This window comes from Drosophila serrata, unplaced genomic scaffold (genome assembly GCF_035046125.1).
Source record: "Drosophila serrata isolate PLE 108 unplaced genomic scaffold, ASM3504612v1 contig_276, whole genome shotgun sequence".
In the NCBI taxonomy this organism is placed as follows: Eukaryota; Metazoa; Arthropoda; class Insecta; order Diptera; family Drosophilidae; genus Drosophila; species Drosophila serrata.
Window position 1 is genome coordinate 3,750,972 of NW_028257174.1, and position 26,524 is coordinate 3,777,495.

General features: G+C 39.2%; 5 protein-coding genes across 6 annotated transcripts; 4 read left to right on the forward strand and 1 right to left on the reverse strand.

Moving 5' to 3' along the window:
• Positions 1-1,970: 1,970 nt before the first annotated feature.
• mus81 (mus81 structure-specific endonuclease subunit) lies at positions 1,971-24,777 on the reverse strand. Of its 2 annotated transcripts, XR_015272279.1 has the most exons (5): positions 23,439-24,777; positions 22,008-23,385; positions 21,750-21,948; positions 5,016-5,134; positions 1,971-2,465 (listed from the first exon to the last, which is right to left on the reverse strand). XR_015272279.1 is itself a non-coding variant. In XM_020947061.2 (1 exon), the coding sequence occupies exon 1, from the start codon at positions 24,673-24,675 to the stop codon at positions 23,386-23,388; it is 1,290 nt and encodes a 429-aa protein (XP_020802720.2). In that variant the 5' UTR covers positions 24,676-24,766; the 3' UTR covers positions 23,000-23,385. The 2 variants fall into 2 exon arrangements, 1 of the variants encoding a protein (XP_020802720.2); XM_020947061.2 differs by lacking the exons at positions 1,971-2,465; positions 5,016-5,134; positions 21,750-21,948 and having other exon boundaries at positions 23,000-24,766.
• Positions 12,472-15,631, forward strand: LOC110179486 (uncharacterized). The gene is made up of 7 exons (XM_086835556.1): positions 12,472-12,978; positions 13,042-13,220; positions 13,769-14,261; positions 14,317-14,615; positions 14,683-14,842; positions 14,915-15,042; positions 15,108-15,631. The coding sequence occupies exons 1-7, from the start codon at positions 12,509-12,511 to the stop codon at positions 15,161-15,163; spliced, it is 1,785 nt and encodes a 594-aa protein (XP_086691682.1). The 5' UTR covers positions 12,472-12,508; the 3' UTR covers positions 15,164-15,631.
• LOC110179489 (uncharacterized) lies at positions 17,784-18,670 on the forward strand. The gene has a single exon (XM_020947063.2). It carries the CDS (start codon positions 17,790-17,792, stop codon positions 18,543-18,545), a length of 756 nt encoding a protein of 251 aa, XP_020802722.1. The 5' UTR covers positions 17,784-17,789; the 3' UTR covers positions 18,546-18,670.
• On the forward strand, positions 20,391-23,395 carry LOC110179485 (RUN domain-containing protein 1). Its single transcript, XM_020947059.2, has 3 exons — positions 20,391-21,954; positions 22,104-22,940; positions 23,000-23,395. The coding sequence occupies exons 1-3, from the start codon at positions 20,726-20,728 to the stop codon at positions 23,187-23,189; spliced, it is 2,256 nt and encodes a 751-aa protein (XP_020802718.2). The 5' UTR covers positions 20,391-20,725; the 3' UTR covers positions 23,190-23,395.
• Positions 24,714-26,520, forward strand: LOC110179488 (GPN-loop GTPase 1). Its single transcript, XM_020947062.2, has 3 exons — positions 24,714-25,702; positions 25,761-26,120; positions 26,187-26,520. Exons 1-3 carry the CDS (start codon positions 25,121-25,123, stop codon positions 26,388-26,390), a joined length of 1,146 nt encoding a protein of 381 aa, XP_020802721.2. The 5' UTR covers positions 24,714-25,120; the 3' UTR covers positions 26,391-26,520.
• Positions 26,521-26,524: the final 4 nt, after the last annotated feature.

The following is a 26,524-nucleotide window of genomic DNA, read 5'->3' on the forward strand; positions in this document are numbered from 1 at the left end:
CTACACCCACATCCCCTCCTCCCCCCACCCACACAGTGGTAAGAAGGGGATGCAGGCCCCATAACATAACGTTTCATTAGAGATGAGCTGATAAACATGCAGACGCAGCGGTAACACAAAACTCTCTCACTCACTCACACACAACCCACAAAAGTTTCCGGAAGCCCTTGGAAAATAAAAGAGGGAAAATCTCTAGGGTATAGAAAACAAATTTAAATCTTAATATGGAATATTAGGAAAATGTTTAGCTAAACGCTGAAAGATTATATGGGAAACCCATGAATTTCATACGTTCCTGAAGGGGAAAAATGAATAGAAGCCTTGAGGCTTGGTTTTGGCTTGAAAGGAAAGTGTATAGGTTTTCTTAACAAATATTAATTGTAATAATTTGTATACCCTATGATTTTATTCAAAAACTTAAAACAATGTGAAATAGTCATTTCCCACCCTATAAATCATATATATTCTTAATCAGCATCAACAGGCGGATCAATCTAGCTATCTCAGGCAGTAAAAAAAATTTTAAACTTTTCGAAATTTTTTAATTGTTACATTGGTAACATTGTTAAAATTGTCAGGAAAAAAATTGAAAAAAAATAAATTATATAAAATTTTAAATTAAGTATGCAGATTTATTAACGTAATAAAAACTAACATGGGACAGCTTTCAGAATGAAAATTAATACATTTTTGGCTTAGTTATGAGATTTTCAAACTTCGATTTCTTGAAAAATCTACAAAATAGAAGGGTATAAAAAATTTGGATTTTATATAATAAGAATTTATGATGTTTATTTTATATATTTAATTTAATATATTAATTATATTATTTATAATATTTATTATATCATTATATTTAGTATATTTATTATCTTTATTATACTTATTATATTTATTATATTTATTTTATTTATTACATTTATTATATTTATTATATATTTATTATTAAATTAATATTATTATTTGTATTGTATTGATATTAAATTATATTTATGATTTTTGGTTTAAATATTTCATTCTGAGTCCTTTTTAGGTATAATAAAGATCTTTCAATTAACTTTCCCATAAGAAACAGTTCTATAACTATATAAAAATTACTTTTTTGAAGAGTACAGTTAAACTACGGTCTTTGTCAGACTTCGGCAAGCTTCGTATAACTTCGTCTTGCTTCGTCCCTTCTGTTCGAGCATTCCCTGATCTTTATCTCTTAGTTTTAATGTGACGTATCCTTCCAGAAATTGACACTTTTGTCGCCTGTTTGCGCCGCTATACACATACATACACATGTATATATATGTAAATATGTGTAGCTTTTCCGGCTGCCGTTTCTGTTATTTTTTTTTTGCGTCCGTCATGGTTGTACTTGCTTTTGTTATTATTACTGTTGTTGTTGTTGGTCTGGGCATGCCTTTTGTTTTTCGGTGGCCCTAAAAAATTTCACAGTTTCTTGTTCTAGCGGCACGGATGCGTGGCAGCAGAGGACAGAGGAGGACCAGGACCAGGGCCAGGAATGGCCTCATGTGGAATGCCTCATGTGGTTGGACGCACGACAACAACAGCGCTTAAATTTGAGTGGCCACCAAAAAAAATGGTGGGAGATGAGGCACAAGCCGGGAGGAAGCAGGATGAGCCAGGAGGCACAAGGCAGAAGGCAGAAGCCAGGATTCCGAAGCGGACACAGAGGCGGACACGGAGGCGGAGATAGAGGTATTTGGCACGCCAATACAATAACAAATTAAAGGAACAAAGGATTTAGCATGTGGCATGGCTTAGCTCTGTGGCAGCACACGCTTTCTCGTTCTGGTTCAAGCTTACTCGCTCGTTTTTTTACACAGAGAGAAAAAAGTATTTTCTTACACATTTCTAATTTTAATATATACAAAATATAAAAGAATTCGTATTTATTATAATATTTTTAGTAATATATTTATTTAAATCAAGAAAGGAATTTTCCTTCCTCATTAAAAGACTTTTTATTTTATTCATATTCATTTTATTTTGATAAATTTCATAATGTTCTGTTTAGGTTCCTATTAGTTAACTGCCGATTAAGTTGCAGGATAATTAAAATTTATAAATTATGTATTTTGATTTTATAAATTTCAAATTCAATTCAAGTGCACAAAATGTGCTGTTCAAATCAAGTAACTTTAAATGATCACTATTTTTTTAACAAGGATTATTTAAGTATTAATCATGAATTATTTCACGAAACAAATTTATAAAGTTCAGTTTATTCGTTCAATAAATTTTAAAAGTTAATAAATGAAATTTAAACAACATTGCACAATTTATTTTTTTATTTTTTTTATTGCAAAAACTTAACATTTAATAAAGAAAGATACATTATTAAATGTTAAGTTTTTGCAATAAAAAAGTTAGAGACATTTGATCCAGTTGCTTAACGCTCGGTTAAGGTACTTCTTACTTAACTGCCAGGAAAGGTTAAGGAAGGACGGGGTTTTCTGTAAATTTAAAATAAAGTTTCAAGTTATAAAATGTGCTTGTTTTTCAGAACAAAAGTTCAGTTATTAAGCGAGTTATTGCAAGCAAGTTAACGTTTAAATGGTAACAATTTTTACAGTTTACTGTAAATTATATGACAATGTACAAAATGCTATTTTTTTAAATGTTTACTAAAGTTAGCTAAAGTAGCTCTAAATGATAGAATGATAAAAAGCACTACAAATTCCAAGAAATTAAAGTTTATAACATATATATAAAGTTATATTTAAGTTTAGGTTTAAATAAGAACGTTTACTGTTTTTGTGAAGTGAAACGCAATGAAAATGTAATTGAAATGCAATGTTAATGTACAAAATGCTACCATTTTTAAACTGGCAGTTAAACTGTCTGTTAAATGTCTTATAAAGTTAGATAAACTAGCTCTTAATTCCAAGAAATTAAAGTTAATAACATATATATATATTATTATATTTTACTTCATGTTCAAATAAGAACGTTTACTATTTTTTGAATTAATGTGCAATGAATATGTAATTGAAATGCAATGTTCATGTACAAAATGCTACTATTTTTTAACTGTCAGTTAAACTGTCTGTTAAATATTAACTAAAGTAAAAGATACTAGTTCTAAATAGTTAGAAAGCACTACAAATTCCAAGAAATTAAAGTTAATAAGATCTGATTTATACAATGTTATATATACAGTTATTTTTAAATTAAAGTTCATACCCCTGTTTTTAAACCCCTATTTTTCTCTCAGTGTTTCAGCTGGTGTTTCTGCGTGCAAAATGCGTGGCGTGGCAAAGTGTAGAGCAAAAGCGTGGTAAAATAAAAAGGAGGACCAAAAAATGCAAAAATGGATGTGGAAGTGCAGAGGAAGCAGGAGCAGGAGCAGGACCACGACCAGGATCAGGAGCCAGGAGCAGAGCGAGCACAGAAGAGGTGGCCTAAGCCTTGAGCGAACATTACCGGCGATTACCCCGTTAGCGTTCACCGTTAGTTGCTGCTCGAAACAAGCTTTAGCAGCTTTCAGAGCGGCGGATGCGGATGTGGATGTGGATGTGGATGTGGATGTGGATGCGAACATCCTCCTAAGCTCATCAAAGAACCAACATCAACAACAACAATGCCAACGACAGGACGATGCCGAGCCAAGAGCCAAGTGTTGATGGGGCCATCATTTGAATGTCGGAAAAGGGACACTTAGAGAAATTCTAAATTCTAATTTTTAAATTCTACACAACTCACAAGAGTTGCCAGGAATTCACAGAGTAGTTTTCAGGAATTTAAAGGAATTTAAAGGAGTTTTCAGGTATCTAGAAAATTTAATTCTGACTCAAGGCTTAAATATATATTCCCCAGTCAAAAGGACCCATATCATATTCACCTGCTAACGCCCCAAGGCTTTAATGTCAATCAAACTTGGCCTAAATAATTTTGGAAACAGCAAAACCTATCAAGAGAGGTCACTAAAAGTATATAGTATATTCTCTCAGTGAGCTTTGCTTCTCCTTTTGGTAAAATTAGAATGAAAATGCATTCAACAGCATTTGCCGTTAGCACTCACAGAGGCGTGAAGAAAATTCTATCCAGAGTGTTGGAAAAATAAAGTTTGATTAGGCGACTTTCAATAAAGTTATCACACAATCGATGCCGCTTAAGTGATTAAAGGCAAACTTGCCGCTCTTGGCCATCCAATTAGGAAGCCGTCAACAGGCCGGCTTGATTGATTGATTGACTGATTGACTCACAGACTAACTGGCGTTTTGACAACCCCGACGAAGGCTGACTTTCAAGGTTTTTTGTGTGTGTTTTCACCTTTAAGGCATAAGGGCAACAGGTGGTGTAATGGTTGCAGGTGGCAAAAAAGGTAAATTATAACACGCAATGTCAGGCTCTAGCTTGCTAAATAGTTCACGCATTAATTCGCTTACTCATTTCTAGTTTTTCGCCCCGCCTTTGGCATTGTGTGTTTTCCCTGCGGAAAACACAAAATCTCACTCAACTACAAAACATACACACATTCACCTGTGTATCGGGTATTTTCGCTAACTGTTAGTGAGCATTAAATGCAATAAATTGCATAAAACTTTGCAGCTTTGGATGCAAGGGGGGAATTTTCCATTTTCATTGATATAACAGCGTGACACGAATTTTAGGAGATTTAAATTGGGGTAAAGGGGATTTGAGAAAAGTTTTTTTTAAGTACTTTTTAACTCTAATTTGGAATTATTAATTTTTATATAAAGATATATACAAATATAGCGTGAGAATGTACAGAGAAAAACCAAGCAGTAAGCATAATTCTTGCTTAATGCTACTAGTGCAAGCAACTAAGGTGAAAGTGCTTTTAAGCATGATTTTAAGCGGGTTATACTTAAGATTAAGAAAGCTTATTTTCTAAAAGAGATGCAAATATTATTTTAATTACTCGCAAAAGACACGAATGCATTAAAAAATGTTATTAAAAAGTATTTAAAAACAAGCAAGTAGTCAATATACAGAGTATAGAAATATATATTAAAATAGTAAATATTTAAATCACTCACCGATTTATAACTCCAAATTTAAAATAGGATAGGTGAATAAGCATAATTCACAATTCACTTTTCTAGCTTACAAGCTTCAAAGGTTAACCTTTACACTTTAATAGGCACTTGAATATTATCTGAAAAAAGAAAATTAAGAATTTAGATTAAAAATAAGGCAAAGTTCTTGAAAAAAAAAAAAATAATAATAATGTATTATTTTATTATTATTATTATTATTAAATCTATATAGTGGAATTAAACAAATCACAAAACAATTCTAGTCAGGAGCTTTAAACACAGTGAAGAATTCATTTCCGACCCTATAAATCATATATATTTTTGATCAGCATTAACAGCCGAATCGATCTAGCTATGTCTGAAGAAAATTTACATTTTTTCAAAATATTCACAATTTTATAAGGGGTTTCACCTTTAAAATTAAAAAAAAAAAAGATAAAATTTTGAATTTTTTTACACTTTAAATGGAGTATGCAGATTTATTAACCTAATAAAAATTAGCATATAACAGCTTTCCGATTTGAAATTAATGCATTTTTGTCTTAGTAATGGGTTTTTGCAATTTTGGTTTTTTGACAAAATTGTCACATAAATATTTAGTTAAAATCTATTAAGGAATTGTATTATAATTTTAGTCAGAAGCTTAAAACTAAGTGAATGAATCATTTCCGACCCTATACATCATATATATTCTTGATCAGAATCAAAAGCCGAATCAATCTGGCCATCTCCGGACGAAAATTTTTTTTTTTTTTAATTTTGTCGACATTTTTTAAGTGGTTATTCGTCAATTTATCAAAAAAAAATAAATTAATTTTTTTAGATTTTCAATTGAGTATACAGATTTATTAACCTAATAAAAACTAGCATAGAACAGTTTTCCGATTTAAAATTAATGCCTTTTTGGCTTCGTTATGAGTTTTTTAAACTTTGGTTTGTCGGTAAAAATGTCATATAAAAATATGGATAAATATCGATGCAAAAAATGCAATTATTTAAAGCTTAGTTAGTCTTAATTACTTAAGCTTGGGAGTAATTTATGACCAGTAAGTATCAATGAACATTAAGTATCTATGACCAGTAAGTAATTATGATCAATAATTAACTATGATCAGGTATTAACTATGATCAGGAAGTATCTTTCAACAGCAAGTATCAATGATCAATAAGCAATTTTGAGCAGTAAGTAACTCTGAACAGTAATTAGCTATAGCCAGTAAGTAACTATGATCAGTAAGCATGTATGACCAGTAAGAATGTGTGATCAGTAATTAACTATGATCAATAAGTAACTCTGAACATTAAGTAACTATGATCAGTAAGTATCTATGATCAGTAAGTATGTATGTATGATCACTCACTAACTTTGAACACTAGTAAACAATGACTTGCAACTTTTAAACACAACACATTTCTGATACTTGGCCGGCAGCAGTCACTTCGTTCCGGGGATGCTAGAACCAGTTGGGAATTATATGCACAGTGTGCGAGAATTGTTTTGGAAGCTATTTCAATTAAACTATGGATCTATTCTTCTATATAATTTTACTTATATATAAGTCGGAGCTTGGCGAATCGGTGGACCACATATATACATATATATATAGCTGCCATAGGATCGATCGGAAAATTTTAAGAAAAAAATATAACTTTTGCAGTTTTTAACAGATTTTCTTTAAATTTGATACATATCCATTATATGTAAATCTAGAATTTTGTGTAAAATTGTATGAATATCGGACTACTATATCATATATGAAGCTACTATACAAACAATCGGTAAAAACAGGCATTGCTTTATTATATATATATCCATTGCAAATTGAGGCGAGCCAAAGGTAGCTTTCTTTCTTGTTTCAGTCTCAATTAAAATACTTGTAAAAATTCCATATAATGAAAGCAACGACTCACGAACTCATGGACTCACTTCCATCTCTAGGTCACCTGCTCCAAAAGGTGGAAAATGGGAAAGCAACGTGCCACAAAATGGGAGCGAGCGGGAGCGGAATACATAAACTTAAAGCGCCAATGAGGGACATTACATTATTAAGTTGGCGATGGCCGTCGATAGTTTGCGGTGAAATGCGGCGGAGCTGCGAAGCGAATGGAGCTGGGAGCTGGGAGATGGGAAAAGGATAAAGGATGCGGAGGGACAAGTGCTGGTGGGTTCGTGGCCTGGCATCCTGGCTCCTGCGGTGCGAGGCTTGGGCATTAGTTTGACATTTACTTGGGCACGTCGTTAGCAGCTGAGTGCCACATGCACCTGCTCGTGTAGGTGTTCTCTTACACTGTTACATATTATTTTAGAGAAGAAAGATTTGAAAAATAATAATAACAAACAAAGAAAAGAGATTTTTGCAATGATTTCTGAACTTCTTAAAGTTGTCTTCCTAGGAATAACAGAAATTGTTGATGTAGCGTAACTGAATCAATATTACACCTATATTTTACAAAACAAATTGAATACATAAATAATAAACTTAAATTTGAAACAAGTAAAAACTAACTAACTAATTAACTCCCAAATTTGGTTAATCTTACATAGATTAAAGTATTTATAAACCTTTTTTTAACAAAATTCCCATTAATGTTGGTTAATTTTCAAACTCCCAAATTTAGTTAATCTTACATAAAGGAAACTATATACAAACTAGTCTACCTTTTTTTAAACAAAAACAATTCCCATTAATGTTGGTTAATTTCCATAATAACAAACCCCACAAAAGGTGCTCAAGAATTGTTTATTAATTTATCAAAAGGCGACGTTTTTAATGACTCTATCCCTCTCTTTGTAAATATTTAAACAACATTGTTATTGTTTAGTAAAGCTTTTAAGTGAATCATCGTCAACTACTTATCCCTCATCATTCCATTATGATTATTCTGATGAAATATTTTCATTCTCAGAAAAAAGGGATTACCTTTAACCCATTATTTTTGTTCAGTGTAAGCGGTGTGTGTGCCATGTGTGTGTGTGAGCACTCTAATGCTCTCTTGCCATGGCTCGGCAATTCAAATAGTTGAAATTGTTTGAGCTTGATTTAGGCAGACACACCTCAACATACGCACACACACACCCAAGCACACACCTTGAACGGACACACTCACACACTCATACTCATACTCATACTATTCGCTCACTCAAGTTATTCGAAGCACTTTAGTCGGCGCCACCACCGAACCACAGCACCCGCCAGGAGGCCAGGAGGCCAGGAGGCAGGACCTAGGAAACAGGGAACCACTATCCATACCAAAACCAAACCATAGCCCATCATCCACATCCACATTCTTCCACCTCCCTCTCTCTGGAGCACCCTCTCATAATGTTTCCCCAACCCCAGACCGAAAGCACAACAAATTAAGCCTTTTAACAAACACAAACAAAAGTCCAATTTGTTGCCAAGTTGTGACGCTGTCCAAAATGCAAAGCCGTTAACTACAGCACGGCCAGCAGGCAACACTACACTACACCCACTTGGCCAAGATACAGAGAAAAAATTGTGATATAACTAGAAGATGATTGGGAATTCAAAGGTGAATGGGGTTTCCCGAATGATTTCTTTCATATTAAATCTTTAAATATAACAAAAATACTCATAGATTATTTCTTTTTCAAAACTATGGAAGAAGTATTATTTAAAGTTAAGGGAAAGAAGTATTGAAGTAGGTTTTAGTAATTACATTATACAAAATTAATCATAATTTTATTAAAACATTCTTAGAAGTAAGAAAAACAAGGTCCTGGAAACCACAATCTTGAAATTCATGAAACAATAGCCATCAGTTTGTGAGACAGCTTTAAGAGCCATTTAAGTTTAGTTTTAGTTTTATAGAAATACTTCTTAAAATGTAGTAAAAATATACCTAAAATACCTTGATTTCATAGTTCAAATAGTATCCGTATATAGAAATTGATAATAGATTGAATGATTGATAATAACATAGGTAGTTTGATAGATGGATAGGTAGATTGATAGATAGATTGATAAATGTATAGATATATAGATGGATAATTAAATAGAACGAAATATATATATTTATAGATGTATATACTTAAATGAATAAATAGAAAGAATATATATATAATATAATAAAAAATTATATAAAAATTAATAGGTAGATACATTAATTAAAAGATGGATAGATTGAGAAATGTACCTATTTATGGTTGTTATATTACCATTTCTATAATATTCTAATTTTAGTCAAAAGCTTAAAACTAAGTGAAGGAATCATTTCCGACCCTATAAATTATATATATTCTTGATCAGCATTAACAGCCGAATCGATCTAGCTATGTCTGAAGAAAATTTAGGTTTTTTAAAAAAATTCCAAATTTTATAAGGGGTTTCACCTTTAAAATTGTCAAAAAAAAAATTGATTGAAATTTTAATTATTGTACATTTAAAATAGAGTATGTAGATTTAATAAACTAATAAAAACTAGCATAAAACAGCTTTCCTATTTCAAATTAATGCATTTTTGGCTTAGTTATGAATTTTTAAAACTTTGATTTCTCAACAAAATTGTCACATAAATATATAGTTAAAATCTATTAGGAAATGGTATTCTAATTTTAGTCAGAACCTTAAAACTAAGTGAAGGAATCATTTCCGACCCTATAAAGTATGTATATTCTTGATCAGCATCAAAAGCCAAATCGATCTAGCTATCTTAAAAAGTAAAGAAAAATTTTAATTTTTTTGAATTTTTTAAGGGGTTAAAATTAAAAAATAAAATCGAAAAAAATTTAATTTTTTTACATTTTAAATGGAGTTTGTAGATTTATTAAACTAATAAAAACTAGCATAAAACAGCTTTCCGAATCGAAATTAATACATTTTTGACTTAGTTATGAGTTTTTCGAATTTTAAATTTATCAAAAAAAATTGTCATATAAAAATATCGAAAAAAAAAAATAATTTAAAGAATGCGAATTTTATTTTAATTAGATTATTATGATAGATTTCCTTTTCAATGCTATAATTTAAGTGCACATTGCAAGGATGTATAAACTTTGCCTTCCTAAAGTAGTTTTTTTCTTGTTAAAATTTAAATCTAAAGGAATTATAATTCTCCATTTTCCCATGACTTTAGTTTTAGATGGATTATTTTCTCAGTGTAAAATTGCCACCTTAACAATACCCCTTGACACTTTGGTCCAGATTGTTGGAGGTGAAAAACTTTTTGGCGTTCGCCTCGCCTCGCCTCACTTCGACTCGACTCGCTTCTGTTTGACTTAGATAATAGCGCAAAGAAATTTGCGTAGACATCCGTTGACGTTCCGCCTTTCTCCTCCCTTTTTCCCTCACTCTATTCCCCGCTTTTCCGCTTTTCCCCCCCAATCCCTGAGAATCTCTAGCTGATGAAATTAAACAAATTGTAGCGTGGAAAAATTTCAATCTTGGTTAGGTTTCGTCATGTCTTTTATGGCATGGTCATGGCCCTCCTCCCATCATAGAACAGTGGGTTGGATTGTACCAGAAAGTGCTCAAAAAAGGGGTGGGGTGGAATGTCCTGTGAATACAGAGCTCGTCCTGGCATGGTCCTAGCAAAATTTCTTGTTTATCTTAATTAAATGCTGTCGGAGGAGCAGCATGAATGAATGAATCATTTTCTGAGTGAGAAAACCTTTTCCTGGAGGACCATCAAGATGTTAGACTTAGCTATTATTTCAGATATATATATATAAATTACAGAAACTTTCCTAGATAAATACACAAATATTTTCCTTGACATACAATATTTGAGAGAAAATCATGCCCATATTCAGGTAAAATGTATGCAAGTCGAAAGGACTAGCTTTAGACTTTTGTCTTGACAAATAAGACCGCTCCTTAAGTCACACCACAAAATCCCTTTATGCTGACATTACTCAACACTCTGCAGCTTCGAGCTCCTGCTCCTGCTCCTGCTCCTGCTGCGGTCTTAATCTCCTCCTAATTACTAGTTCTTCTCTTACGATTCTTCCGCCTCGTAGCCCGCTTAATTACTATCAAATCCTGATCTATGACCAGGCAGTAGAGGCCAGGCCAATACCCCACTGTGCATGGCCACAATTTTGCGACAAAACAAATCGCAGCACACGCCAAAAGCCCAGCTACAACCTCTCGGTTCCCCCTACATCATCAGACCCAGAAAAACCAGACCAGACCAGACCACAGCGCACACTAAGCTCCTACATGAGTAATCGTAATCCCGAAAAGTTTTGCAGGGAAACCAACTCATAACCCGTAATCATTGCAATTAGTTTTAGCCCGATGACGACGACAACGACAAACGACAAAACTGTGGGGTCTAGGCAACGCTCTTGCCCAGCCTGGCAACTGGGCCAAAAAGCTGGTCTAAATGGAAAATGGCGGAGAATATCGTGGGTCCATGTCGTCATAGAAGCCGCAATCAAAACAGGTGCGAATCTACATCACCTCCCACCTTACTTAACGTTCAACAAATTCGACTAAAAATTACCAACTACATACATTATTTTACCTATTGTTTTTTTTTTTTTCAAATTTATAATTGCAAAAAGCAGCGGGAATGTAGGAATTACATTTAAATAGGTTTATGTTATATATCTTTAATGTATGTGGAAATAATTACAGTGAGGACTAAACCAGTTGGAAAAGGATTTTACTAGGGTTTCAAAATCTAAATAATAGAATTTAGAATTAATTACCATCACTCTTTAAGAGGTTTAATTTTCAAACTCAAAGAGTCTAACCCTTTTCGGGGAAAGGATAAACCCCTTAGGAGTTATGTCTAGGGGAGTACCAGAAATCACTAAACCTAACACCTACCATTCGCTTGGACTTTTCCAGGCAGGATTACTTTAGTTAAACAACAAATTTAATAAGGTTTCATGGAAATATATAATAAATATAACAAAGCTATAAGAGATTTAATTTAATTCAGCAACTCAAAGACTCTACCCCTTGTCGGAAAAGGTATATACCCCTCTAAAGTTAAGTCTAAGGGAGTAACAGAAAATCAGTTAACCGAAATCACGGTGGTCATAAAGCCTACCATTCGCGTGGACAGTCGTGGGTAGAGTGATCACCTCAGACAAGGGGCCTGATGATACTGATACGAGCATTGTTGATACGGCTGATGATGTTGATACTGATGCTAATGGAAACAATCATAAGCCCCGTTGAATAAACACTAAGGGGTGTGTTCTGTTTAATTGTTTTCATGGAAAATCTTCTTGATGAAATTCTAGCAGGTGAAAGGGTGAAAGTGAGGTCTTACCTCCATGGATATCCTATGTCCACGCGACTACTCACAGGTAGTGCCTCCCCCTAGCTACCGTCCAGGGTAATCCCCAGGTCTCTAGATAATCATAGCATCTCATTGCTGTTTTGTTTTCTTTACCCAATTAGTGTCAACAAAGATTTGATTTGAGGCCCCTGGAGGTTGCTGTCGTGGAAGATATAACGTTACCGGCCAACGCCTCAAGTTCAGTTAGCACAGGCAATTCAAGCATTCAGCACACGATGGGTGCAACCACCAAGCTGCCCAAGATCACCGAGCAGGTGGATCAAGATTCTAACCAGAAAGGTGACCAGGTGATTCCCAGGACAGAGATGACAACGGGAGCAGGAGCAGGAGCAGATTTCGAGACCGCCATAGATGCCGCGGGATTTGGAATGTTCAATATCCTACTTCTGATTGCTGCTATCCCAGCAGCCATGGGCACTGTTTATGAGACCTCAACAATGTCCTACATCCTGCCCAGTGCCGAGTGTGATCTCAAGTTGAGCCTGTTGGACAAGGGTATTCTAAATGCCATCACCTATGCGGGCATGATCTGTTCAGCAGTGATGTGGGGTTACCTGGCGGATACCAAGGGACGAAGGAATCTTCTCATTCTGGGCTATGCTGCAGATACATTCTGTGTGCTGGGTGGAGCCTTCAGTCAGAATAGGATACAGCTGATGGTGTTTAAGTATCTGGGAGGTTTCTGGTGAGTTTATCTCTAGATATATATATAGAGTAACTTGTGAATGAATTTTTGTGTAAATTTCAGTATGAGTGGACCCTTTGCAGTGCTCATGACGTATCTGACGGAACTCCATGGACGCAAACATCGCCAGCGCATCATGATGGTGGTGGGCATCATGTTCTCCATTGCCACTTTGACGCTACCTGGTTTGGCCATGCTAATTCTACCCCAGGAATGGAATATTAACATTTGGACTTTGTCGCGTAAGTGTCCCGAGGGGTTGTATTACGTGTTGAGTTGTTTTGACGATAAACAAATTAGAGGAGATAGCCTTTGGGCAGATAATAAGACAAATAGATATGATGATAGATAAGCTACCGAGCGAACAGCTGATGAGGCAGCTTCATGGTATGGAACAATCAGTCAAACGATTCACACTCCACGCGCCGGTTGAGTTGTTTGAACAGATTCTTAGATATATGACTTTAAAACTCTCATATCAAAGTCTGATTCATTTAAAAAGTGATGCTATAACCTAATTTTTAAGGTGATCTGAAAACTGATTGGTAGCTAACTTTTATGATTCCAAAAGAAGTTATAAAGAAATTAGTACAAATAATAATAGATGCTAAAACTTTTAGAAGTTTAACTCAAAAAAGTACTTCATATGATTGCAAAATAAGAACTTAAATATACTTGGGAAATTAGTTCATATTTATATCTCATTCATCTCTTAATCATTTCTTAATCATCTCTTAATCATCTCTTTTTAATCTCTTATTAATCCCTTATACATTTCTCTCCTTTCCAGTATCCTCCTGGCAGGTCTTTGTGGCCATTACCGCCTTACCTAGTCTTCTGAGCTTTGTGCTCTTCTTTTTCTTTCCGGAAAGCCCCAAATTTCTCATGTCAAAAGGACGAAATCAAGAGGCCATGGATGCCTTTAAATTCATGTATCATTTAAATACACGCAAACCCAAGGATTCGTTTCCAGTGAGCAATTATATAGAACCAATTAAATTCCTAACTAAATTTAATAATATTAAACCTTTTAAACAGATCAAATTGCTGGCCAATGAAGTGATTGTGCCTGAGCCCAAAAAACACAAAGAGGATAAGACTGTTTCAGCTGAATGTAAGCTGCCAATTGATAATAATAATGACCTACAAGATGCCGAACAGGGTGCCAAGGCAGCGACGCTAAAGAAGACCTCAGGCTTCTCTCAGCTAAGACCATTGTTCACCAAACCCTACTTGGGTTTATCCCTCTGGGTATATCTGCTCAATTTCTGTGTGCTATTGGGGTAAGTCTTTAAAGTCATAGAGAAGTCTTAATATGATAATTATTATTATTTATAGACAAAACACGATGCGTTTGTGGCTGCCTCAGCTCTTTGCCTCGATCAATGAATATGAACAACTGATGATTGCAAGTGGTGAAACTGGTTCTACGAGCATTTGCAACATCCTGGAGTACAGTGTGAATCGCACTCAGGCTCAGCTAGAGGCAGCCACTCGTAATGATCCTTTGGCCGAGTGTCATGTGAATATCACTGCCTCAACATATACAAATAATCTAATAGTGGCTGCTGCTGGTTTTGTGGCCTATATGTTGGCCGGTTTTCTGGTCAATTTGGTTGGTGTTAAGCGTATTATGAGTGAGTATTTCTATATAATTAACACAAGATAACTTTAAGTAATAATTGTCTTATTTTTCTCTCTTAGCAATTGGTCTCTTTGCTGCTGGCTGCTGTTCCATTGGCATGTATTGGTCCAATTCAGCAATATCTACTGTGGCTTTAGCTTCGTTATTTGTGACCATGGGCAGTATATCAGCCACATCGGTAATCAGTGCTTCGGTCAATCTATTTCCCACTTCGCTTAGGTGAGTAATATCCCTTGATCCTGGCACTTTAGAATGTCGTCATGTAACACATATACACATTCCCCTTTTCAGGACAATGATTGTCTCATTGGAAATGATGTTCGGTCGCATGGGCTCTCTGCTGGGAAATATCTTTTTCCCAGCTCTGATGGGATTGGGTTGTGTGCCGCCCTTTTTCATGGTCAGTCTGTTCATGTTTGGTAAGTTGGTAAGGTCCTTCTGGGTAACTATATCCACCTAATCCTTATCCCCTTTTTATTTCTAGCCGGTTGCCTGATGGCCGCCTTTCTGCCATTGAAGAACAAGGCTGCCCTGAAGTAAGGACCAGAAGTCAGGAGTCACTCTGCTGTATATATAGTATTTAAACTTAATTCTTAGTTTAAGTTCTTACTCAACTTTCTCAAAGGGGGAGGATTTGGGGGGTTTGAGATATTTATTGCACAAGTTTGTCCATTTATTTACCAATTTAAAACCGACAAAAGCATTTCACCTAGCATCAAGCAAGCAAAGAGGAGGGGGGCAGGACTCTTGGCACTTGGTCTTAGGACTTCTTCAAGGGTATTTGCACTTCCTTCTCATTTATTTTGCACTATCTATTCCATTTCCTTTTTTTTTTGTTTTTGTTTTTTATTTTTTGTTTGTGTTTTGCAGAGTTCCCTCTTTTTTTGCTTTGGTTTAATTAAAAGTTAATTTATTTTAGATTGGAAGTTTCTAGGATTAAGCAATTTGTATGCAATTTCGTTGTCGCTTGTCAATTACATGAAATTCCTTTACATCAATTTCCATAAACCGCTGCACACTTATCAATGCATCTTCCCAGGGGGGGGGGGTTCCCAGTGTCCTTTACTATCCTGCTATCCAATCCTGCCTTGTCCTTGGCGTGAAAGTGACTGCACAGTGAAATCAAGCAACAAATTCAGGCAGGGGGAAATCAGAGGACAACTGTGACAACGACGAATGGCACTCTGGGCTTATCTCGTTGGCCCAAGTAACATTGTGACACTCCGACTCCGCCTTCAAATCTTCACAACAAATTGAGTTGAATCCAAGTGGGCGGTAGAAGTGTGGCTAGAGAGCTATACTCCAAGTGCTTCAAGCCAGTGACTCCTGGCTCCTCCTTGAAGGACACATACTTAATGGAATGTGTGTACAAAATGCTCCATCTCTCGCTTTTCGTTATTAATTAAAATCATTAAAATCAATCATGATTTCGCTTTATCCAATTGATGGAAAATTCACTTAGTTTCTCAAGTTCGGATACTTAATTATTATTATGAATTCGTCTATTCTATCCCTTCTGGGATTGCCATCGTCGTCACTATTTTAATTAATTAATCCACTCGCTCATAGATTTTGAGTAATTGCCAAGGAGAAACGCTTAGCTTAGCTAGAGAGAAAAACGATTAGGTCCGAAAATGTCCCCAATTTATTTTGCAAAATACAGTGGAAACTGGCCTTCTCCTTTATGTAGATATATATCCTTAAGAGGACTTTAGGCTTGGCTAACCTTCACTGTACCATTATCGCCACAAATGGCGAGTGTCCTCCAAATGCCTCGACAGCTGGCCCCCGTTGCCTTATCTTCGCTTCCAAGAGGCGTTGATATACGAGCGCGCACTCAAGCCAAATGGAAATGCTAATTATCTGACAACGGACCCGGCCCCCCCTGTTCGACTTCAAGTTGAACCCAAGGACGTGGAGGAGGCCCGTCTTCTAGGCCGATAAATGGCATGGAGAGCCCAGTTCTCAGGCATGATTTCACAAATGTTTGAAATCAGACAACAAGACCCATGGAAAGTTTTAATTAAAAACTTTTTCGGCCTCTCTCTCGTTTAAAAAAACGCGACCAAGTCGCAACCGAGTTGCTAATGCGATGCTAGAGCATCGATAAAGACCATCATGGAGGATAGAGAGTATGCCCCTTGGGTTTGTGACCGGGAAACCCGAGCCCAAGGTGAACCTCAACAGGTTGGTTTTTTCCAAACACAAAGAGAGAGAAAGAGATTACCTCAACTACAATTTACGTCATATTTACACTGACAAAAAATAAATGGAACAAGTAATTCTACAGAGTTCTAACTGAGTTTGTTTTAGAACTTAATATTCTATAAAATAAGTATTTCCTATATCAATTTTAAAAAGGTACACAAGAAACCTCTTCAGACCCGTACAGCTTGGTTTGCACTAAAATTCCCAAGGGGTTTTAGCCACAAACTGCTGATATATCAACTGACTATTGATACTAAAAAGTAAGTAGCGACTTTCCTCTAGAACAGTTACTTCTTGTCTTTTATGACTTCTTGAATTCCAATTACTAATGGTACCAATCGTAAATAAATTTAACTAGCTCTAAACTAAAATTCCCAACTGGTTGTAGATAAAAATAAATGATGATGTATCATCTAAGTATCCTTACTAAAGACCAAGACGAGGCTTTCTTCTTTAACAGTTCTTAAAACAAGACCGTTTTTAAATTTTTTAAACTTATTTAACACTTAAACAGTGATATAATAAATAAAAATAAATAATTAAGAAAGAAAGAAATAAATAAATTATTATTTAATATCCATAAAATATTTATCCCTAAAAACAAAGCCAGATCTTAAATAAGTAAATAAAAAAATCAGTAAATAAATTAACTCCCAACTTGGCTTAACTTTTTGCAAGGAAAGTTTTTTACCTTTACCGAAACCCATAAATCTCTGTTTCTATTTTTAACACATAATAAAAAAAAAAATAAACAAACAACTGGAAAAATGTGAAACTATTTACCCACTTTTATACAGATAACAAAAGTGTTGTTGCCTTTTTCTTTGAGTGCAGCACCCAATAGCTGTAATCTTATCAGAGACATTCCAATCAGAGAGTAAGAGAGCGTAAGAGATTCTAGGAGAGACCAGGCCCATAAATACCCACTCTAAGCCATTGCCGGCTTCAGTTGTCCAAGATGAGTCTCAGCAACAAGGTGGTGATCGTGACAGGAGCTAGCAGTGGTATTGGTGCCGCTATTGCCCAGGTGCTGGCCCGTGAAGGTGCCACTTTGGCCCTGGTGGGACGCAACGTGGCCAATCTGGAGGCCACCAAGAAGAATCTAAAAGGAGCCAAGGCTGAGATTGTGGTGGCTGATGTGACCAAGGATGCAGCGGCTATTGTCAAGCAAACCCTGGACAAATTCGGACGCATCGATGTCCTAGTGAATAATGCCGGCATTTTGGGCAAAGGAGGACTCATCGATTTGGATATTGAGGAATTTGATTCCGTGTTGAATACCAATCTACGTGGTGTTATCCTGCTGACAAAGGCCGTGCTCCCACATCTCCTGAAGACCAAAGGAGCTGTGGTCAATGTGAGCAGTTGTGCTGGACTTCGTCCCTTTGCCGGTGCCTTGAGCTATGGTGTGTCCAAGGCTGCCCTCGATCAGTTCACCAAGATCGTGGCTCTGGAGATGGCACCACAGGGTGTTCGTGTCAATTCAGTGAATCCTGGTTTTGTGGTCACCAATATACACAAGAGCATCGGCATTGTGGATGAGGAATATCAGGGTGTATTACAGCGGGCCATTAACTCGCATCCCATGGGCCGTGTGGGTGATGTTAACGAAGTGGCCGAGGCCGTGGCCTTCTTGGCCAGCTCCAAGGCCAGTTTCACCACCGGCGCCCTCTTTCCCATCGATGGTGGCAAGCACAATCTGACGCCTCGTTAAGCGTTCTCCGTAATTACGTTTCCTCCATTACATTCCTTCATCGCTTCCTTATACATTTCTGTTTCTCTTTTTTTTTTTTTTTTGTTTGTTGTAATAAATAAGTTTGTAAACCACACTCAACAAAAGAAGTTTTGTGAAGAAAGGGTAAAGAGGGGAATAACTTGAAGTTCTTGTTTTGGGTTTCATAATGATTTCAGGGAATTCTTAGTTCTAAGGACTAAGTGGAACTTATACCTCGAAAGGATATCACTTCTACATAGAGTGTAAGTATGAGGTCTTGTTAAGAGGTCCGGTTAAGAGGTCTGGTTAAGAGCTCTGGTTAATAGATGTAGATAATAGTTCTACTAAACCCCTTACTTAATCTGTAACTAAAAATTGGATACAAGTTATAATAATGGTCTCGTTAAGACATTTCGTTAAAAGTTATAGTTAAAAAAGAGATCTTGTTAAGAGGTCTAGTAAAAAGATTTAGTAATAAGGTATCGTTAAAAGATCTCGTTAAGTTTAAGTTAAGAGTTTTTCTAAACCCGTTCTAATCTAAAATTCTACCTTCAACTAAAGACTTACCCTCTTTCATTTTCAATTAATTTCCCCATCTAACTTTATATGATTATTAATTTTCTCAAGACTCTTATGGACTTTCCATGTTGGACATTGAATTTCCTGGTTAGCTGACGCTTTGGGGGGTGGGTGACCCCAAAATGACCGCCATGGTTGCTGTGTCAGACACTTGACAGACTTATCTGACCCATCATCAAACCGGCTGCTGATAAGGTGCGCTGTCAGCAGCGTAGACCGCAAACTTGTTTCGCTGTGGCTTAATCTCCGCTGCTGCTGCCTTATCGGTAGACACTCGAAAATGCCGGGGATTTCATTATCTTAACCAGGAGAAGGAAAAGGAGGTCTCCGAGAGAGAGAGAGAAGGGGTCTGGGCTGGGCTGGGCAGCGTGTTCTATGCGTGTTTACCGCTGCGGTCAATGTTCTGTCTAAAAATGTTTTGGTAATGTAGGTCATAATTGTCATTGATTCATGAGTAACCGCCTTTTGGCACTCATTTTGGCCTTATACACCCCCTAAGAGGGTGAGAAACTTGAGCAATTTGGGACAAGTTTGGGACTTGAAGAGCTTTAAGGAAGGGGCACAAGTGGTAAAAAGCTCGCGGTTAGCTTATAAGGACTAGCTTAAAAACCCTTAGCTTAGATGTTTAAGTTTGTCACCCTTATGGGAAACTTTAGTGATCACCAGAATATCTTATAAAGCTTTAAAGCTAAGCCTAATAACACCCCCAAGTCGGGGGAGCCTAACTTAAAGCTTCTTTATAACTCACACCCCAAAGGGATAAGCTTACAGGCTTACAAGTTTCTAGACAACCCTTCTTGGAAACATCAACTTAAAGCTTTTAAGCTCTTCAGGACATCACCAAGCTAAGGAAGTTTAACGGAAAGCCTATTTAATTAACTCACCCTAAGCAAGAAAACTCAGAACTTAGAGATTTAATTTATTAACCCCTTTTAGAAACTTAACTGATACCCAGATATTATTTCAGAGCCTTCAAACTTCCCCTCATACCCCAAATACCACCCTCAAGTAAGAAAATAACAACAAAAAGCGCCCTTAAATAATTCACCCCCAACAAAAAAGCTTACTATTTACATACCATTTAAACCTTACCTTTACCTTTACCATTTAAACCCTTGTTAAAAACTTGACTGATAACCAAAGATAGATAACAAAGCTCACATATCACAGATACCAACCCCATAGATGCGTGGGAGAATAGCTTAAAGCTTCTACATTTTCCACCCCCAAAGAAGGAGGCCCCCCCTAAAAAAAAAAAGCTTCCTCCTATAGCCATGGCTTCCCCGTGAGCTGGCAGTGCGTCAGAAGCAGTGGCCACGCGCTCATCGCATTCCATCAAACCCTCGACGAACTGGACACACAGAGAGGACCAAAGAGAATCGAGGCGATAAAACGCCACCGTGGAAAAGAGAAAGAGAAAGCAAAGGGAGCTGGGCCAGCTGGCACAGAAAGCGGAACAAGCCACCGATTGATTTTTCTTGCCATAGCAAACAACGGAAAAAAAAAAACAGAAAACTGAGGAAACCCAAGGAAATCAGAAGGAAAACCTACGATAATCAGGCAAGCAAAAGGAAGAGGCCAAACCTCGCCAGCATTTCCATATGGAAATGAAAATGGCCGAGGCCCAGGAAGCGCTCGAGTCCAAGGACTCCTCCTGTAATGTAGAAGGCCAGCTCCCGCCAGCTGGGTCCGAAGAGGAGCCAGAGGAACCCGAGGATGAGGAAGAGGAGGAGGAAGTGGAGCTAGAGCCGGAGCAGGAGCAGCAGGAGCTCCTCAGCGAACGCTGGTCACCGCTGGGCGCCAACTATGATGATGCCAATAGTGCCAGTTCGGGCGTGGACTGTGAACTGGAGCAGGGACTGGACAAGTCGGAGACGCGTCGTGGTAGTGCAGGAAGCGAGTTGGCTCGCCTCCGAAGCATCGAAGATGAGCAGGAGCTGCTCACTAGCTCCCTGTTAGCTCTAACTTCCCATTTCGCTCACGTCCAGCTAAGAGTGCGACAGATTGTTGAGGCTCCTGCAGAGGAACGGGATCAATTGTTACGTGATCTCGAGGACTTTGCCTTCCAGGGTATTCCAGATGCCGCTCAGCCCAAGGAGGAAGCGAAAGCCAAGCAGGCCAAGAGCTCCTCGATTGAGGGTGAAAAGGAAACTGTCGCTGATAGCCAGCTTATTGAGCAACTCAAGTCCCAGCTCACGGAGCTTGAACAGCTGGCCTACGAGGCAGGAGAGCCTGGCATCTTGCCACAGCATGTGTTGCTCGAAAAGCAGAAATTCATTCTCGACGAGTTGCGTGCCAAGCTCAATCTTCAGGTGGAACAGCATGAGTTGCCGACTCTAAGCACCGAACAGCTGCGTCATCAGGTGGACAATGCCATTGGCGAATTTGTGGGACCCTTGAAGATGAAGGAGCAGCTGGTGGCCCAGTTAAAGACGCAAATAACCGACCTCGAACGTTTCATTGCCTTCCTACAGTGCGATGCCGATCAGAGTTCTGTGGGAGATCGTTTGAAGCTCCTCTCGGGAGCATATAATAGCTATGCGGCCAAGCAGACAGCCCGAAGTAGTTCACAAATTGCTCCGCCCAATGAACCGTCACCAATTGTTGGTAGAGCAAAAAACTCACCTGCCACAACAGCAGCAGCAGCTCTTCCACCATCGTCCAGTGCTGCTTCCACTTCCGGTGAGAGTCTACACAGCAAAGCTCATGGACTGTTGGACAAGGCATCGCTTCTGATGCAAATGTTTGCGAGCACGCATTTGGTAAAGCCGCGCCACGATGACTTCCAGCAGAATTCGTTGAAGAAAACGCACAAGGGCAATCACTGGGGGTGAGTTATGGAGTTAATAATTATTTAAACTTTGAATTTGAGTTATAGTTTACCTTTCAAGAGTGCCAAACTGTTGCATATGATGATAATTTTGAAGAATTAAGATAGTTAAGTCGATTGAAGATGCTTCCTTTCACTTTCTCCTTTAGGGATCTCCGCGCCCAACTGGAAGTGGACATCCAAGAGGTGGCTGCCTTGGCTGCCACCTTGAGCTGCGATCGCGAGAAATTGGCCAATATCAAGCGGGCTTTACGTCAACAGCAGCAGCAGCAGAAAAGGCAACAGGAGCAGGAGCACTCCTCCTCATCTTCCTCCACTGGCCATCCATCTCATCCAGTTATCAATGCCCAAAATGGAGCATTAACCACTGTGCCGCCACGTTGCCGAAGAGCAGTGCCCACTGGCCATGAACTGGCTCCATATGCCGCCTGCAGCGGTGCCGTCTCCTCCGATTCCGAAGAGGATATCAGCTACTCCAACTTCGAGTGGGAAAAGGAGGGAAAAAGTCGACGTATGGCACATATGCGTGGTGATTCAATAGCCACAATTGGACGTGAATTGACGACGGTGGTGCGTAAGAATTTTGCCCGAACATTGCAGCAATTAATACAGCATGGATTACGCATACCGGCGGAATCGGCAGCATCCAGTTTAATGGTTCCATTTATGCGATGTCTACATCCTGGTCCACCAGCGGCGGTAATACCAGCTGCTTCCAGCGGAGATTCACAATTTATGGGCTTGGGCAGGGCCATGCATGCCTGGGAATTGGTACTAGCTTACTACAGATTAAAGCATGGCGATGAGTACAATAATACGCCTGCCCGCAAGTTGTCGCAGAGCTTCCAGTTGGACATTGTGGATGCCCAGGCGGTGACAGCCAAGCAGAGTCTTCTAAGTGCCGTGGGCATGATCCTGGCCATGCACAGGCCATACAAGAGGAGTAACAATGCGCATTTTAAGGCCTTTGTTTGTGCGGGACTCAAGTGAGTAAGGGTAGAGGTTTTCCAGGTTTCCTTTACTCATTTTCAACTCTTCTTTACAGCTCTCACTTGCTGGTGGAGTGGCTGAATTTGATCCTCAGCTGTCATGAGCTGGTGGACACGTATTACTCGTCCAGCAGCTATGTGGCCCGCACGGGTTTTCGCGACTCTTTGCGCTCCATCGATGCTCTGTCGCGTTTCGACTTTGATCTGCCGGTGGATCTGGCCATTAGGCATTTCCGTAACATCTAACCGGCTGCCTCAGCTGACTTGTATATTTGGCTTAGACTAGACACTCTCACACTTATCGAATGTCCATGGGGGAATCCATACACTAACTAGTCCAAAAAACGAAATCGTCGTATTCTCTATGTATCTCTCTCTCTCACTTATTGTATAAATTCGTGTATATAACCTTAGATATGTCCCATTAAATCAATTGCTAATCCTAACGAAAATGTGTCGTATAGAATTCATGTAAGCATTGACTAATTTTCTCACCCATTGGTCGTTCCAGAGGGCCGCAAGGTATGCGCGCGAGCAGCAGCCTGGCTTCCTTCGGCTCCAGGCACTCGTCGTAGGCGTCGAGCAGGCATCGTGGTGTTGGATATCTCTCCACAATGGCCATGGCCCGTTCGAGGGAGAGCGAGTGCAGTTGGAGGAGTTGCTGGACGAAGACCTCACGCACTGTAAGCTGAGCATTCTTGGCGGAATCCTCGTACAGGGCACGAAACTTAAGTAAGCCCAGTTTCGAGTCTGTCAGCAGGCAGCTGTCGGCTTTGTCCTGGGTCGTTGCACGCTCCACACTGTGCAGGGTCTTTTGGCCAAATATCTGGCCCAGAGAGCGACTCATGCTGGCCAAATAGGCCATCGATCGGAAGTGATTCTCTGTGCGCACCACCTGGACTCCAGTTTGGATCCTCGCATTGGCCAGGGCCTGCTGCAGGGAGTCGAGGGGCAATCCCAGCTGCTCATTGTCGCCATAGTCCTCCACCAGGTAAATTACATGCTTAAGGCCGCTCTGCTTTAGTCTATGCTTCTGCTCGTGAAAGCGACCATCGCGTATACTCGATGCTAGGTCATCCATTCGCTTTCGTTCCACAATATACGGCAGGACCAGTTCATTGCCTGCAGCATCTTTAGCTATCCAGAGGAAGTCACCTATGGTCAGGCGACGCACTTCATGCTGGGCACCTAGGGACTCCAGATAGCTGCGCGTTTGATCCAGCACCCGTTTGTTCTTGCCACTCGTCTCCTGGGTGTCCACGAGAAGGAGCACCTCAAAGCCACCGGGTGGCATCTCTACACGGCGTTCACGCTCTTCGGCGGCCGCCATTTCTAGCAACTCTTTTTTGGTGGGCTTGCGGGGCCTCTTCTCCTTCTCTTTCTTCTTTTGCGCCTGCTCCTCTTGCTTTTCCTGCACCTTTCTTACCACCTGTTGCACCTGCTGTTCGTACTGCCCGCTGGTGCCACTTGTTGGCGGCAACAAGTTGACGCCACGATGCTGGCGCAGCTCCTCGTCAATCATTTGGCATAGGGTGCCCCCAAAGCCTCGCAAAATGGCGCAGTCCCGGCCGCTGTACAGCGGCAGAGGATAACTTTTCAGGGCTTCCAGTGCCTGGCGCAGTTTAAACTGTGATTTCTGCTGACGCCGCTCTGCTTCCCGTAGCCAACGCTCGAGCCACCGTGTGAACAGTGGATTGGGCTCTTTTAGACGCACTTCTAGACGGGTTTCCATCGTTTTTCACACACTTTTATTAACACTTTTAGTTTTTCTGCATTCTTTTCGCGCATTTTTTCAGTTTACCGTTGCCTATCGTTAATGATGGCACACTAGTGCAGAACCATCGGTAAGTGCTATCGTTTGGTATTTTTCTTTTCATAAAAATGGTATTTTAATATTCGTGCATATTCCATGAAGTTGCACATTGATTTTGTTTTGTTTTAGGATTATAATTTGTTTTTAATTTATTAGGATTATTAATAAGCAAAAAATTTGATAAAAAATAATAAAAGTTGGGAGCTGCGGTATTTTTTCTTCGATGAACCTTAAAATACGCACTATCGATAAACAAAGATAGCCTGCAAATCGAACGATTACCCATCTCTGGGCAGCGCACGTTTGCGCCTTCCATGGTTTTTATTTTGTATTAATTTCACCATCCAAATTCCAAGCAATAATAATGGCCGCTGGTGTGGATAGCATCGGAATGTCTGCTCTGTCCCTGAGCGAGGGCATCCGAGAGGCGCCTGTCTGCATTCTTGTGCTGGGAATGGCCGGCAGCGGCAAGACCACATTTACGCGGAGTCTCATCCAGCATGCCCAGGAGAAGTTCAATCCGTACGTGGTTAATCTGGATCCTGCTTGCCGAGAAGTGCCATACGCAGCTCACGTGGACATCCGGGATACGGTCAACTACCGGGAGGTGATGAAGCAATATAAACTGGGGCCAAATGGCAGCATTGTGACCGCGCTCAATATGTTCACCACGAAAATGTCCCAATTCGCGGAGCTGGTACGACGGGCCGGAGAGCGTGGTCACAAATGGTGTATAATCGATACGCCCGGTCAGATTGAGGTGTTCACCTGGTCCGCCTCAGGCACCATAATCACCGAGGGTCTGGCCACCTTGTTCCCCACCGTTGTAGTCTACGTAATGGATGTTGTGCGCAGCTCCTGCCCCAGCACCTTTATGTCCAACATGCTCTATGCCTGCTCCATTCTGTACAAGACCCGATTACCCTTCCTGGTGGCTCTCAATAAGGTAAAGTTCCTTTTAAACCTATCATTTCCCTATTTAATATGGCTCTATTCATGCCCAGATCGACCTTATGGATTGCAGCTTTATTCAAGAGTGGATGACGGACTTTGTGGTCTACCAAGATGCCTTGGAGCAGGAGACTAGCTTTGTGAGCAACCTGGCACGCACCATGTCCCTTACACTTGACACCTTCTACGAGAACCTTCCCAACTGTGGTATTTCGTCTAAAACTGGCGTGGGTTTTTCTCGACTACTGAATCTTATCCAGAACTGTGTCGTTGAGTACGAAAAGGACTACAAGCCGGTCTACGAGAAAATGCGAAAGGAGCGACTAGCGGAGCAGCAGGCAACAATGAGCCCCAGGCCACCGGTAAATGTGGAAGAAGCGGGCGTGGCCGTTCCCCTCGGAATAGAGCTAAACGTATGATGACTAAGATCATTGAACACTACAGCTTTCTTTTAATTGCTTTCATGTTTTTTCCTTAAGGATCCTCCACCAAACTTTGGCAACATAGTCATAACGGCACCGGGCCTGGTGCCCGTGGCCACGGAAGAGGAGGAAGTCGAGGACATGGAGGAAGATGCTAAAGGCGCTGCGGAGGATGAAAACTTTCAGAGTTTTGTGCAACGACACTTAAAAGCACAGGAGACCAAGAGGGATAAATTGTTGCAAGAACAGATCCCATCTTAAAGTGATATAAGGAATGTATTTTTGGCTAAGAGCAGAAATGATTACTTTGTTCTATAGTTTTAAGCTTAAATTGTATACTATTTAAGAGATTTATTTTAAGCTAAAAGTAAACCTCACTTCCCTATAGAAATTGA

Bases quoted from the DNA above. Each gene is read 5' to 3' on its own strand.
- LOC110179486 (XM_086835556.1), top strand. From the start codon at position 12,509: ATGGGTGCAACCACCAAGCTGCCCAAGATCACCGAGCAGGTGGATCAA. The intron at 13,221-13,768 runs GTAAGTGTCCCG...TCTCCTTTCCAG, and splicing joins TAACATTTGGACTTTGTCGC to TATCCTCCTGGCAGGTCTTT. The intron at 14,262-14,316 runs GTAAGTCTTTAA...TATTATTTATAG, and splicing joins AATTTCTGTGTGCTATTGGG to ACAAAACACGATGCGTTTGT.
- LOC110179489 (XM_020947063.2), top strand. From the start codon at position 17,790: ATGAGTCTCAGCAACAAGGTGGTGATCGTGACAGGAGCTAGCAGTGGT.
- LOC110179488 (XM_020947062.2), top strand. From the start codon at position 25,121: ATGGCCGCTGGTGTGGATAGCATCGGAATGTCTGCTCTGTCCCTGAGC. The intron at 25,703-25,760 runs GTAAAGTTCCTT...ATTCATGCCCAG, and splicing joins TCCTGGTGGCTCTCAATAAG to ATCGACCTTATGGATTGCAG. The intron at 26,121-26,186 runs GTATGATGACTA...TTTTTCCTTAAG, and splicing joins CCCTCGGAATAGAGCTAAAC to GATCCTCCACCAAACTTTGG.
- mus81 (XM_020947061.2), bottom strand. From the start codon at position 24,675: ATGGAAACCCGTCTAGAAGTGCGTCTAAAAGAGCCCAATCCACTGTTC.
- LOC110179485 (XM_020947059.2), top strand. From the start codon at position 20,726: ATGGAAATGAAAATGGCCGAGGCCCAGGAAGCGCTCGAGTCCAAGGAC. The intron at 21,955-22,103 runs GTGAGTTATGGA...TTTCTCCTTTAG, and splicing joins CACAAGGGCAATCACTGGGG to GGATCTCCGCGCCCAACTGG. The intron at 22,941-22,999 runs GTGAGTAAGGGT...TCTTCTTTACAG, and splicing joins TTTGTTTGTGCGGGACTCAA to CTCTCACTTGCTGGTGGAGT.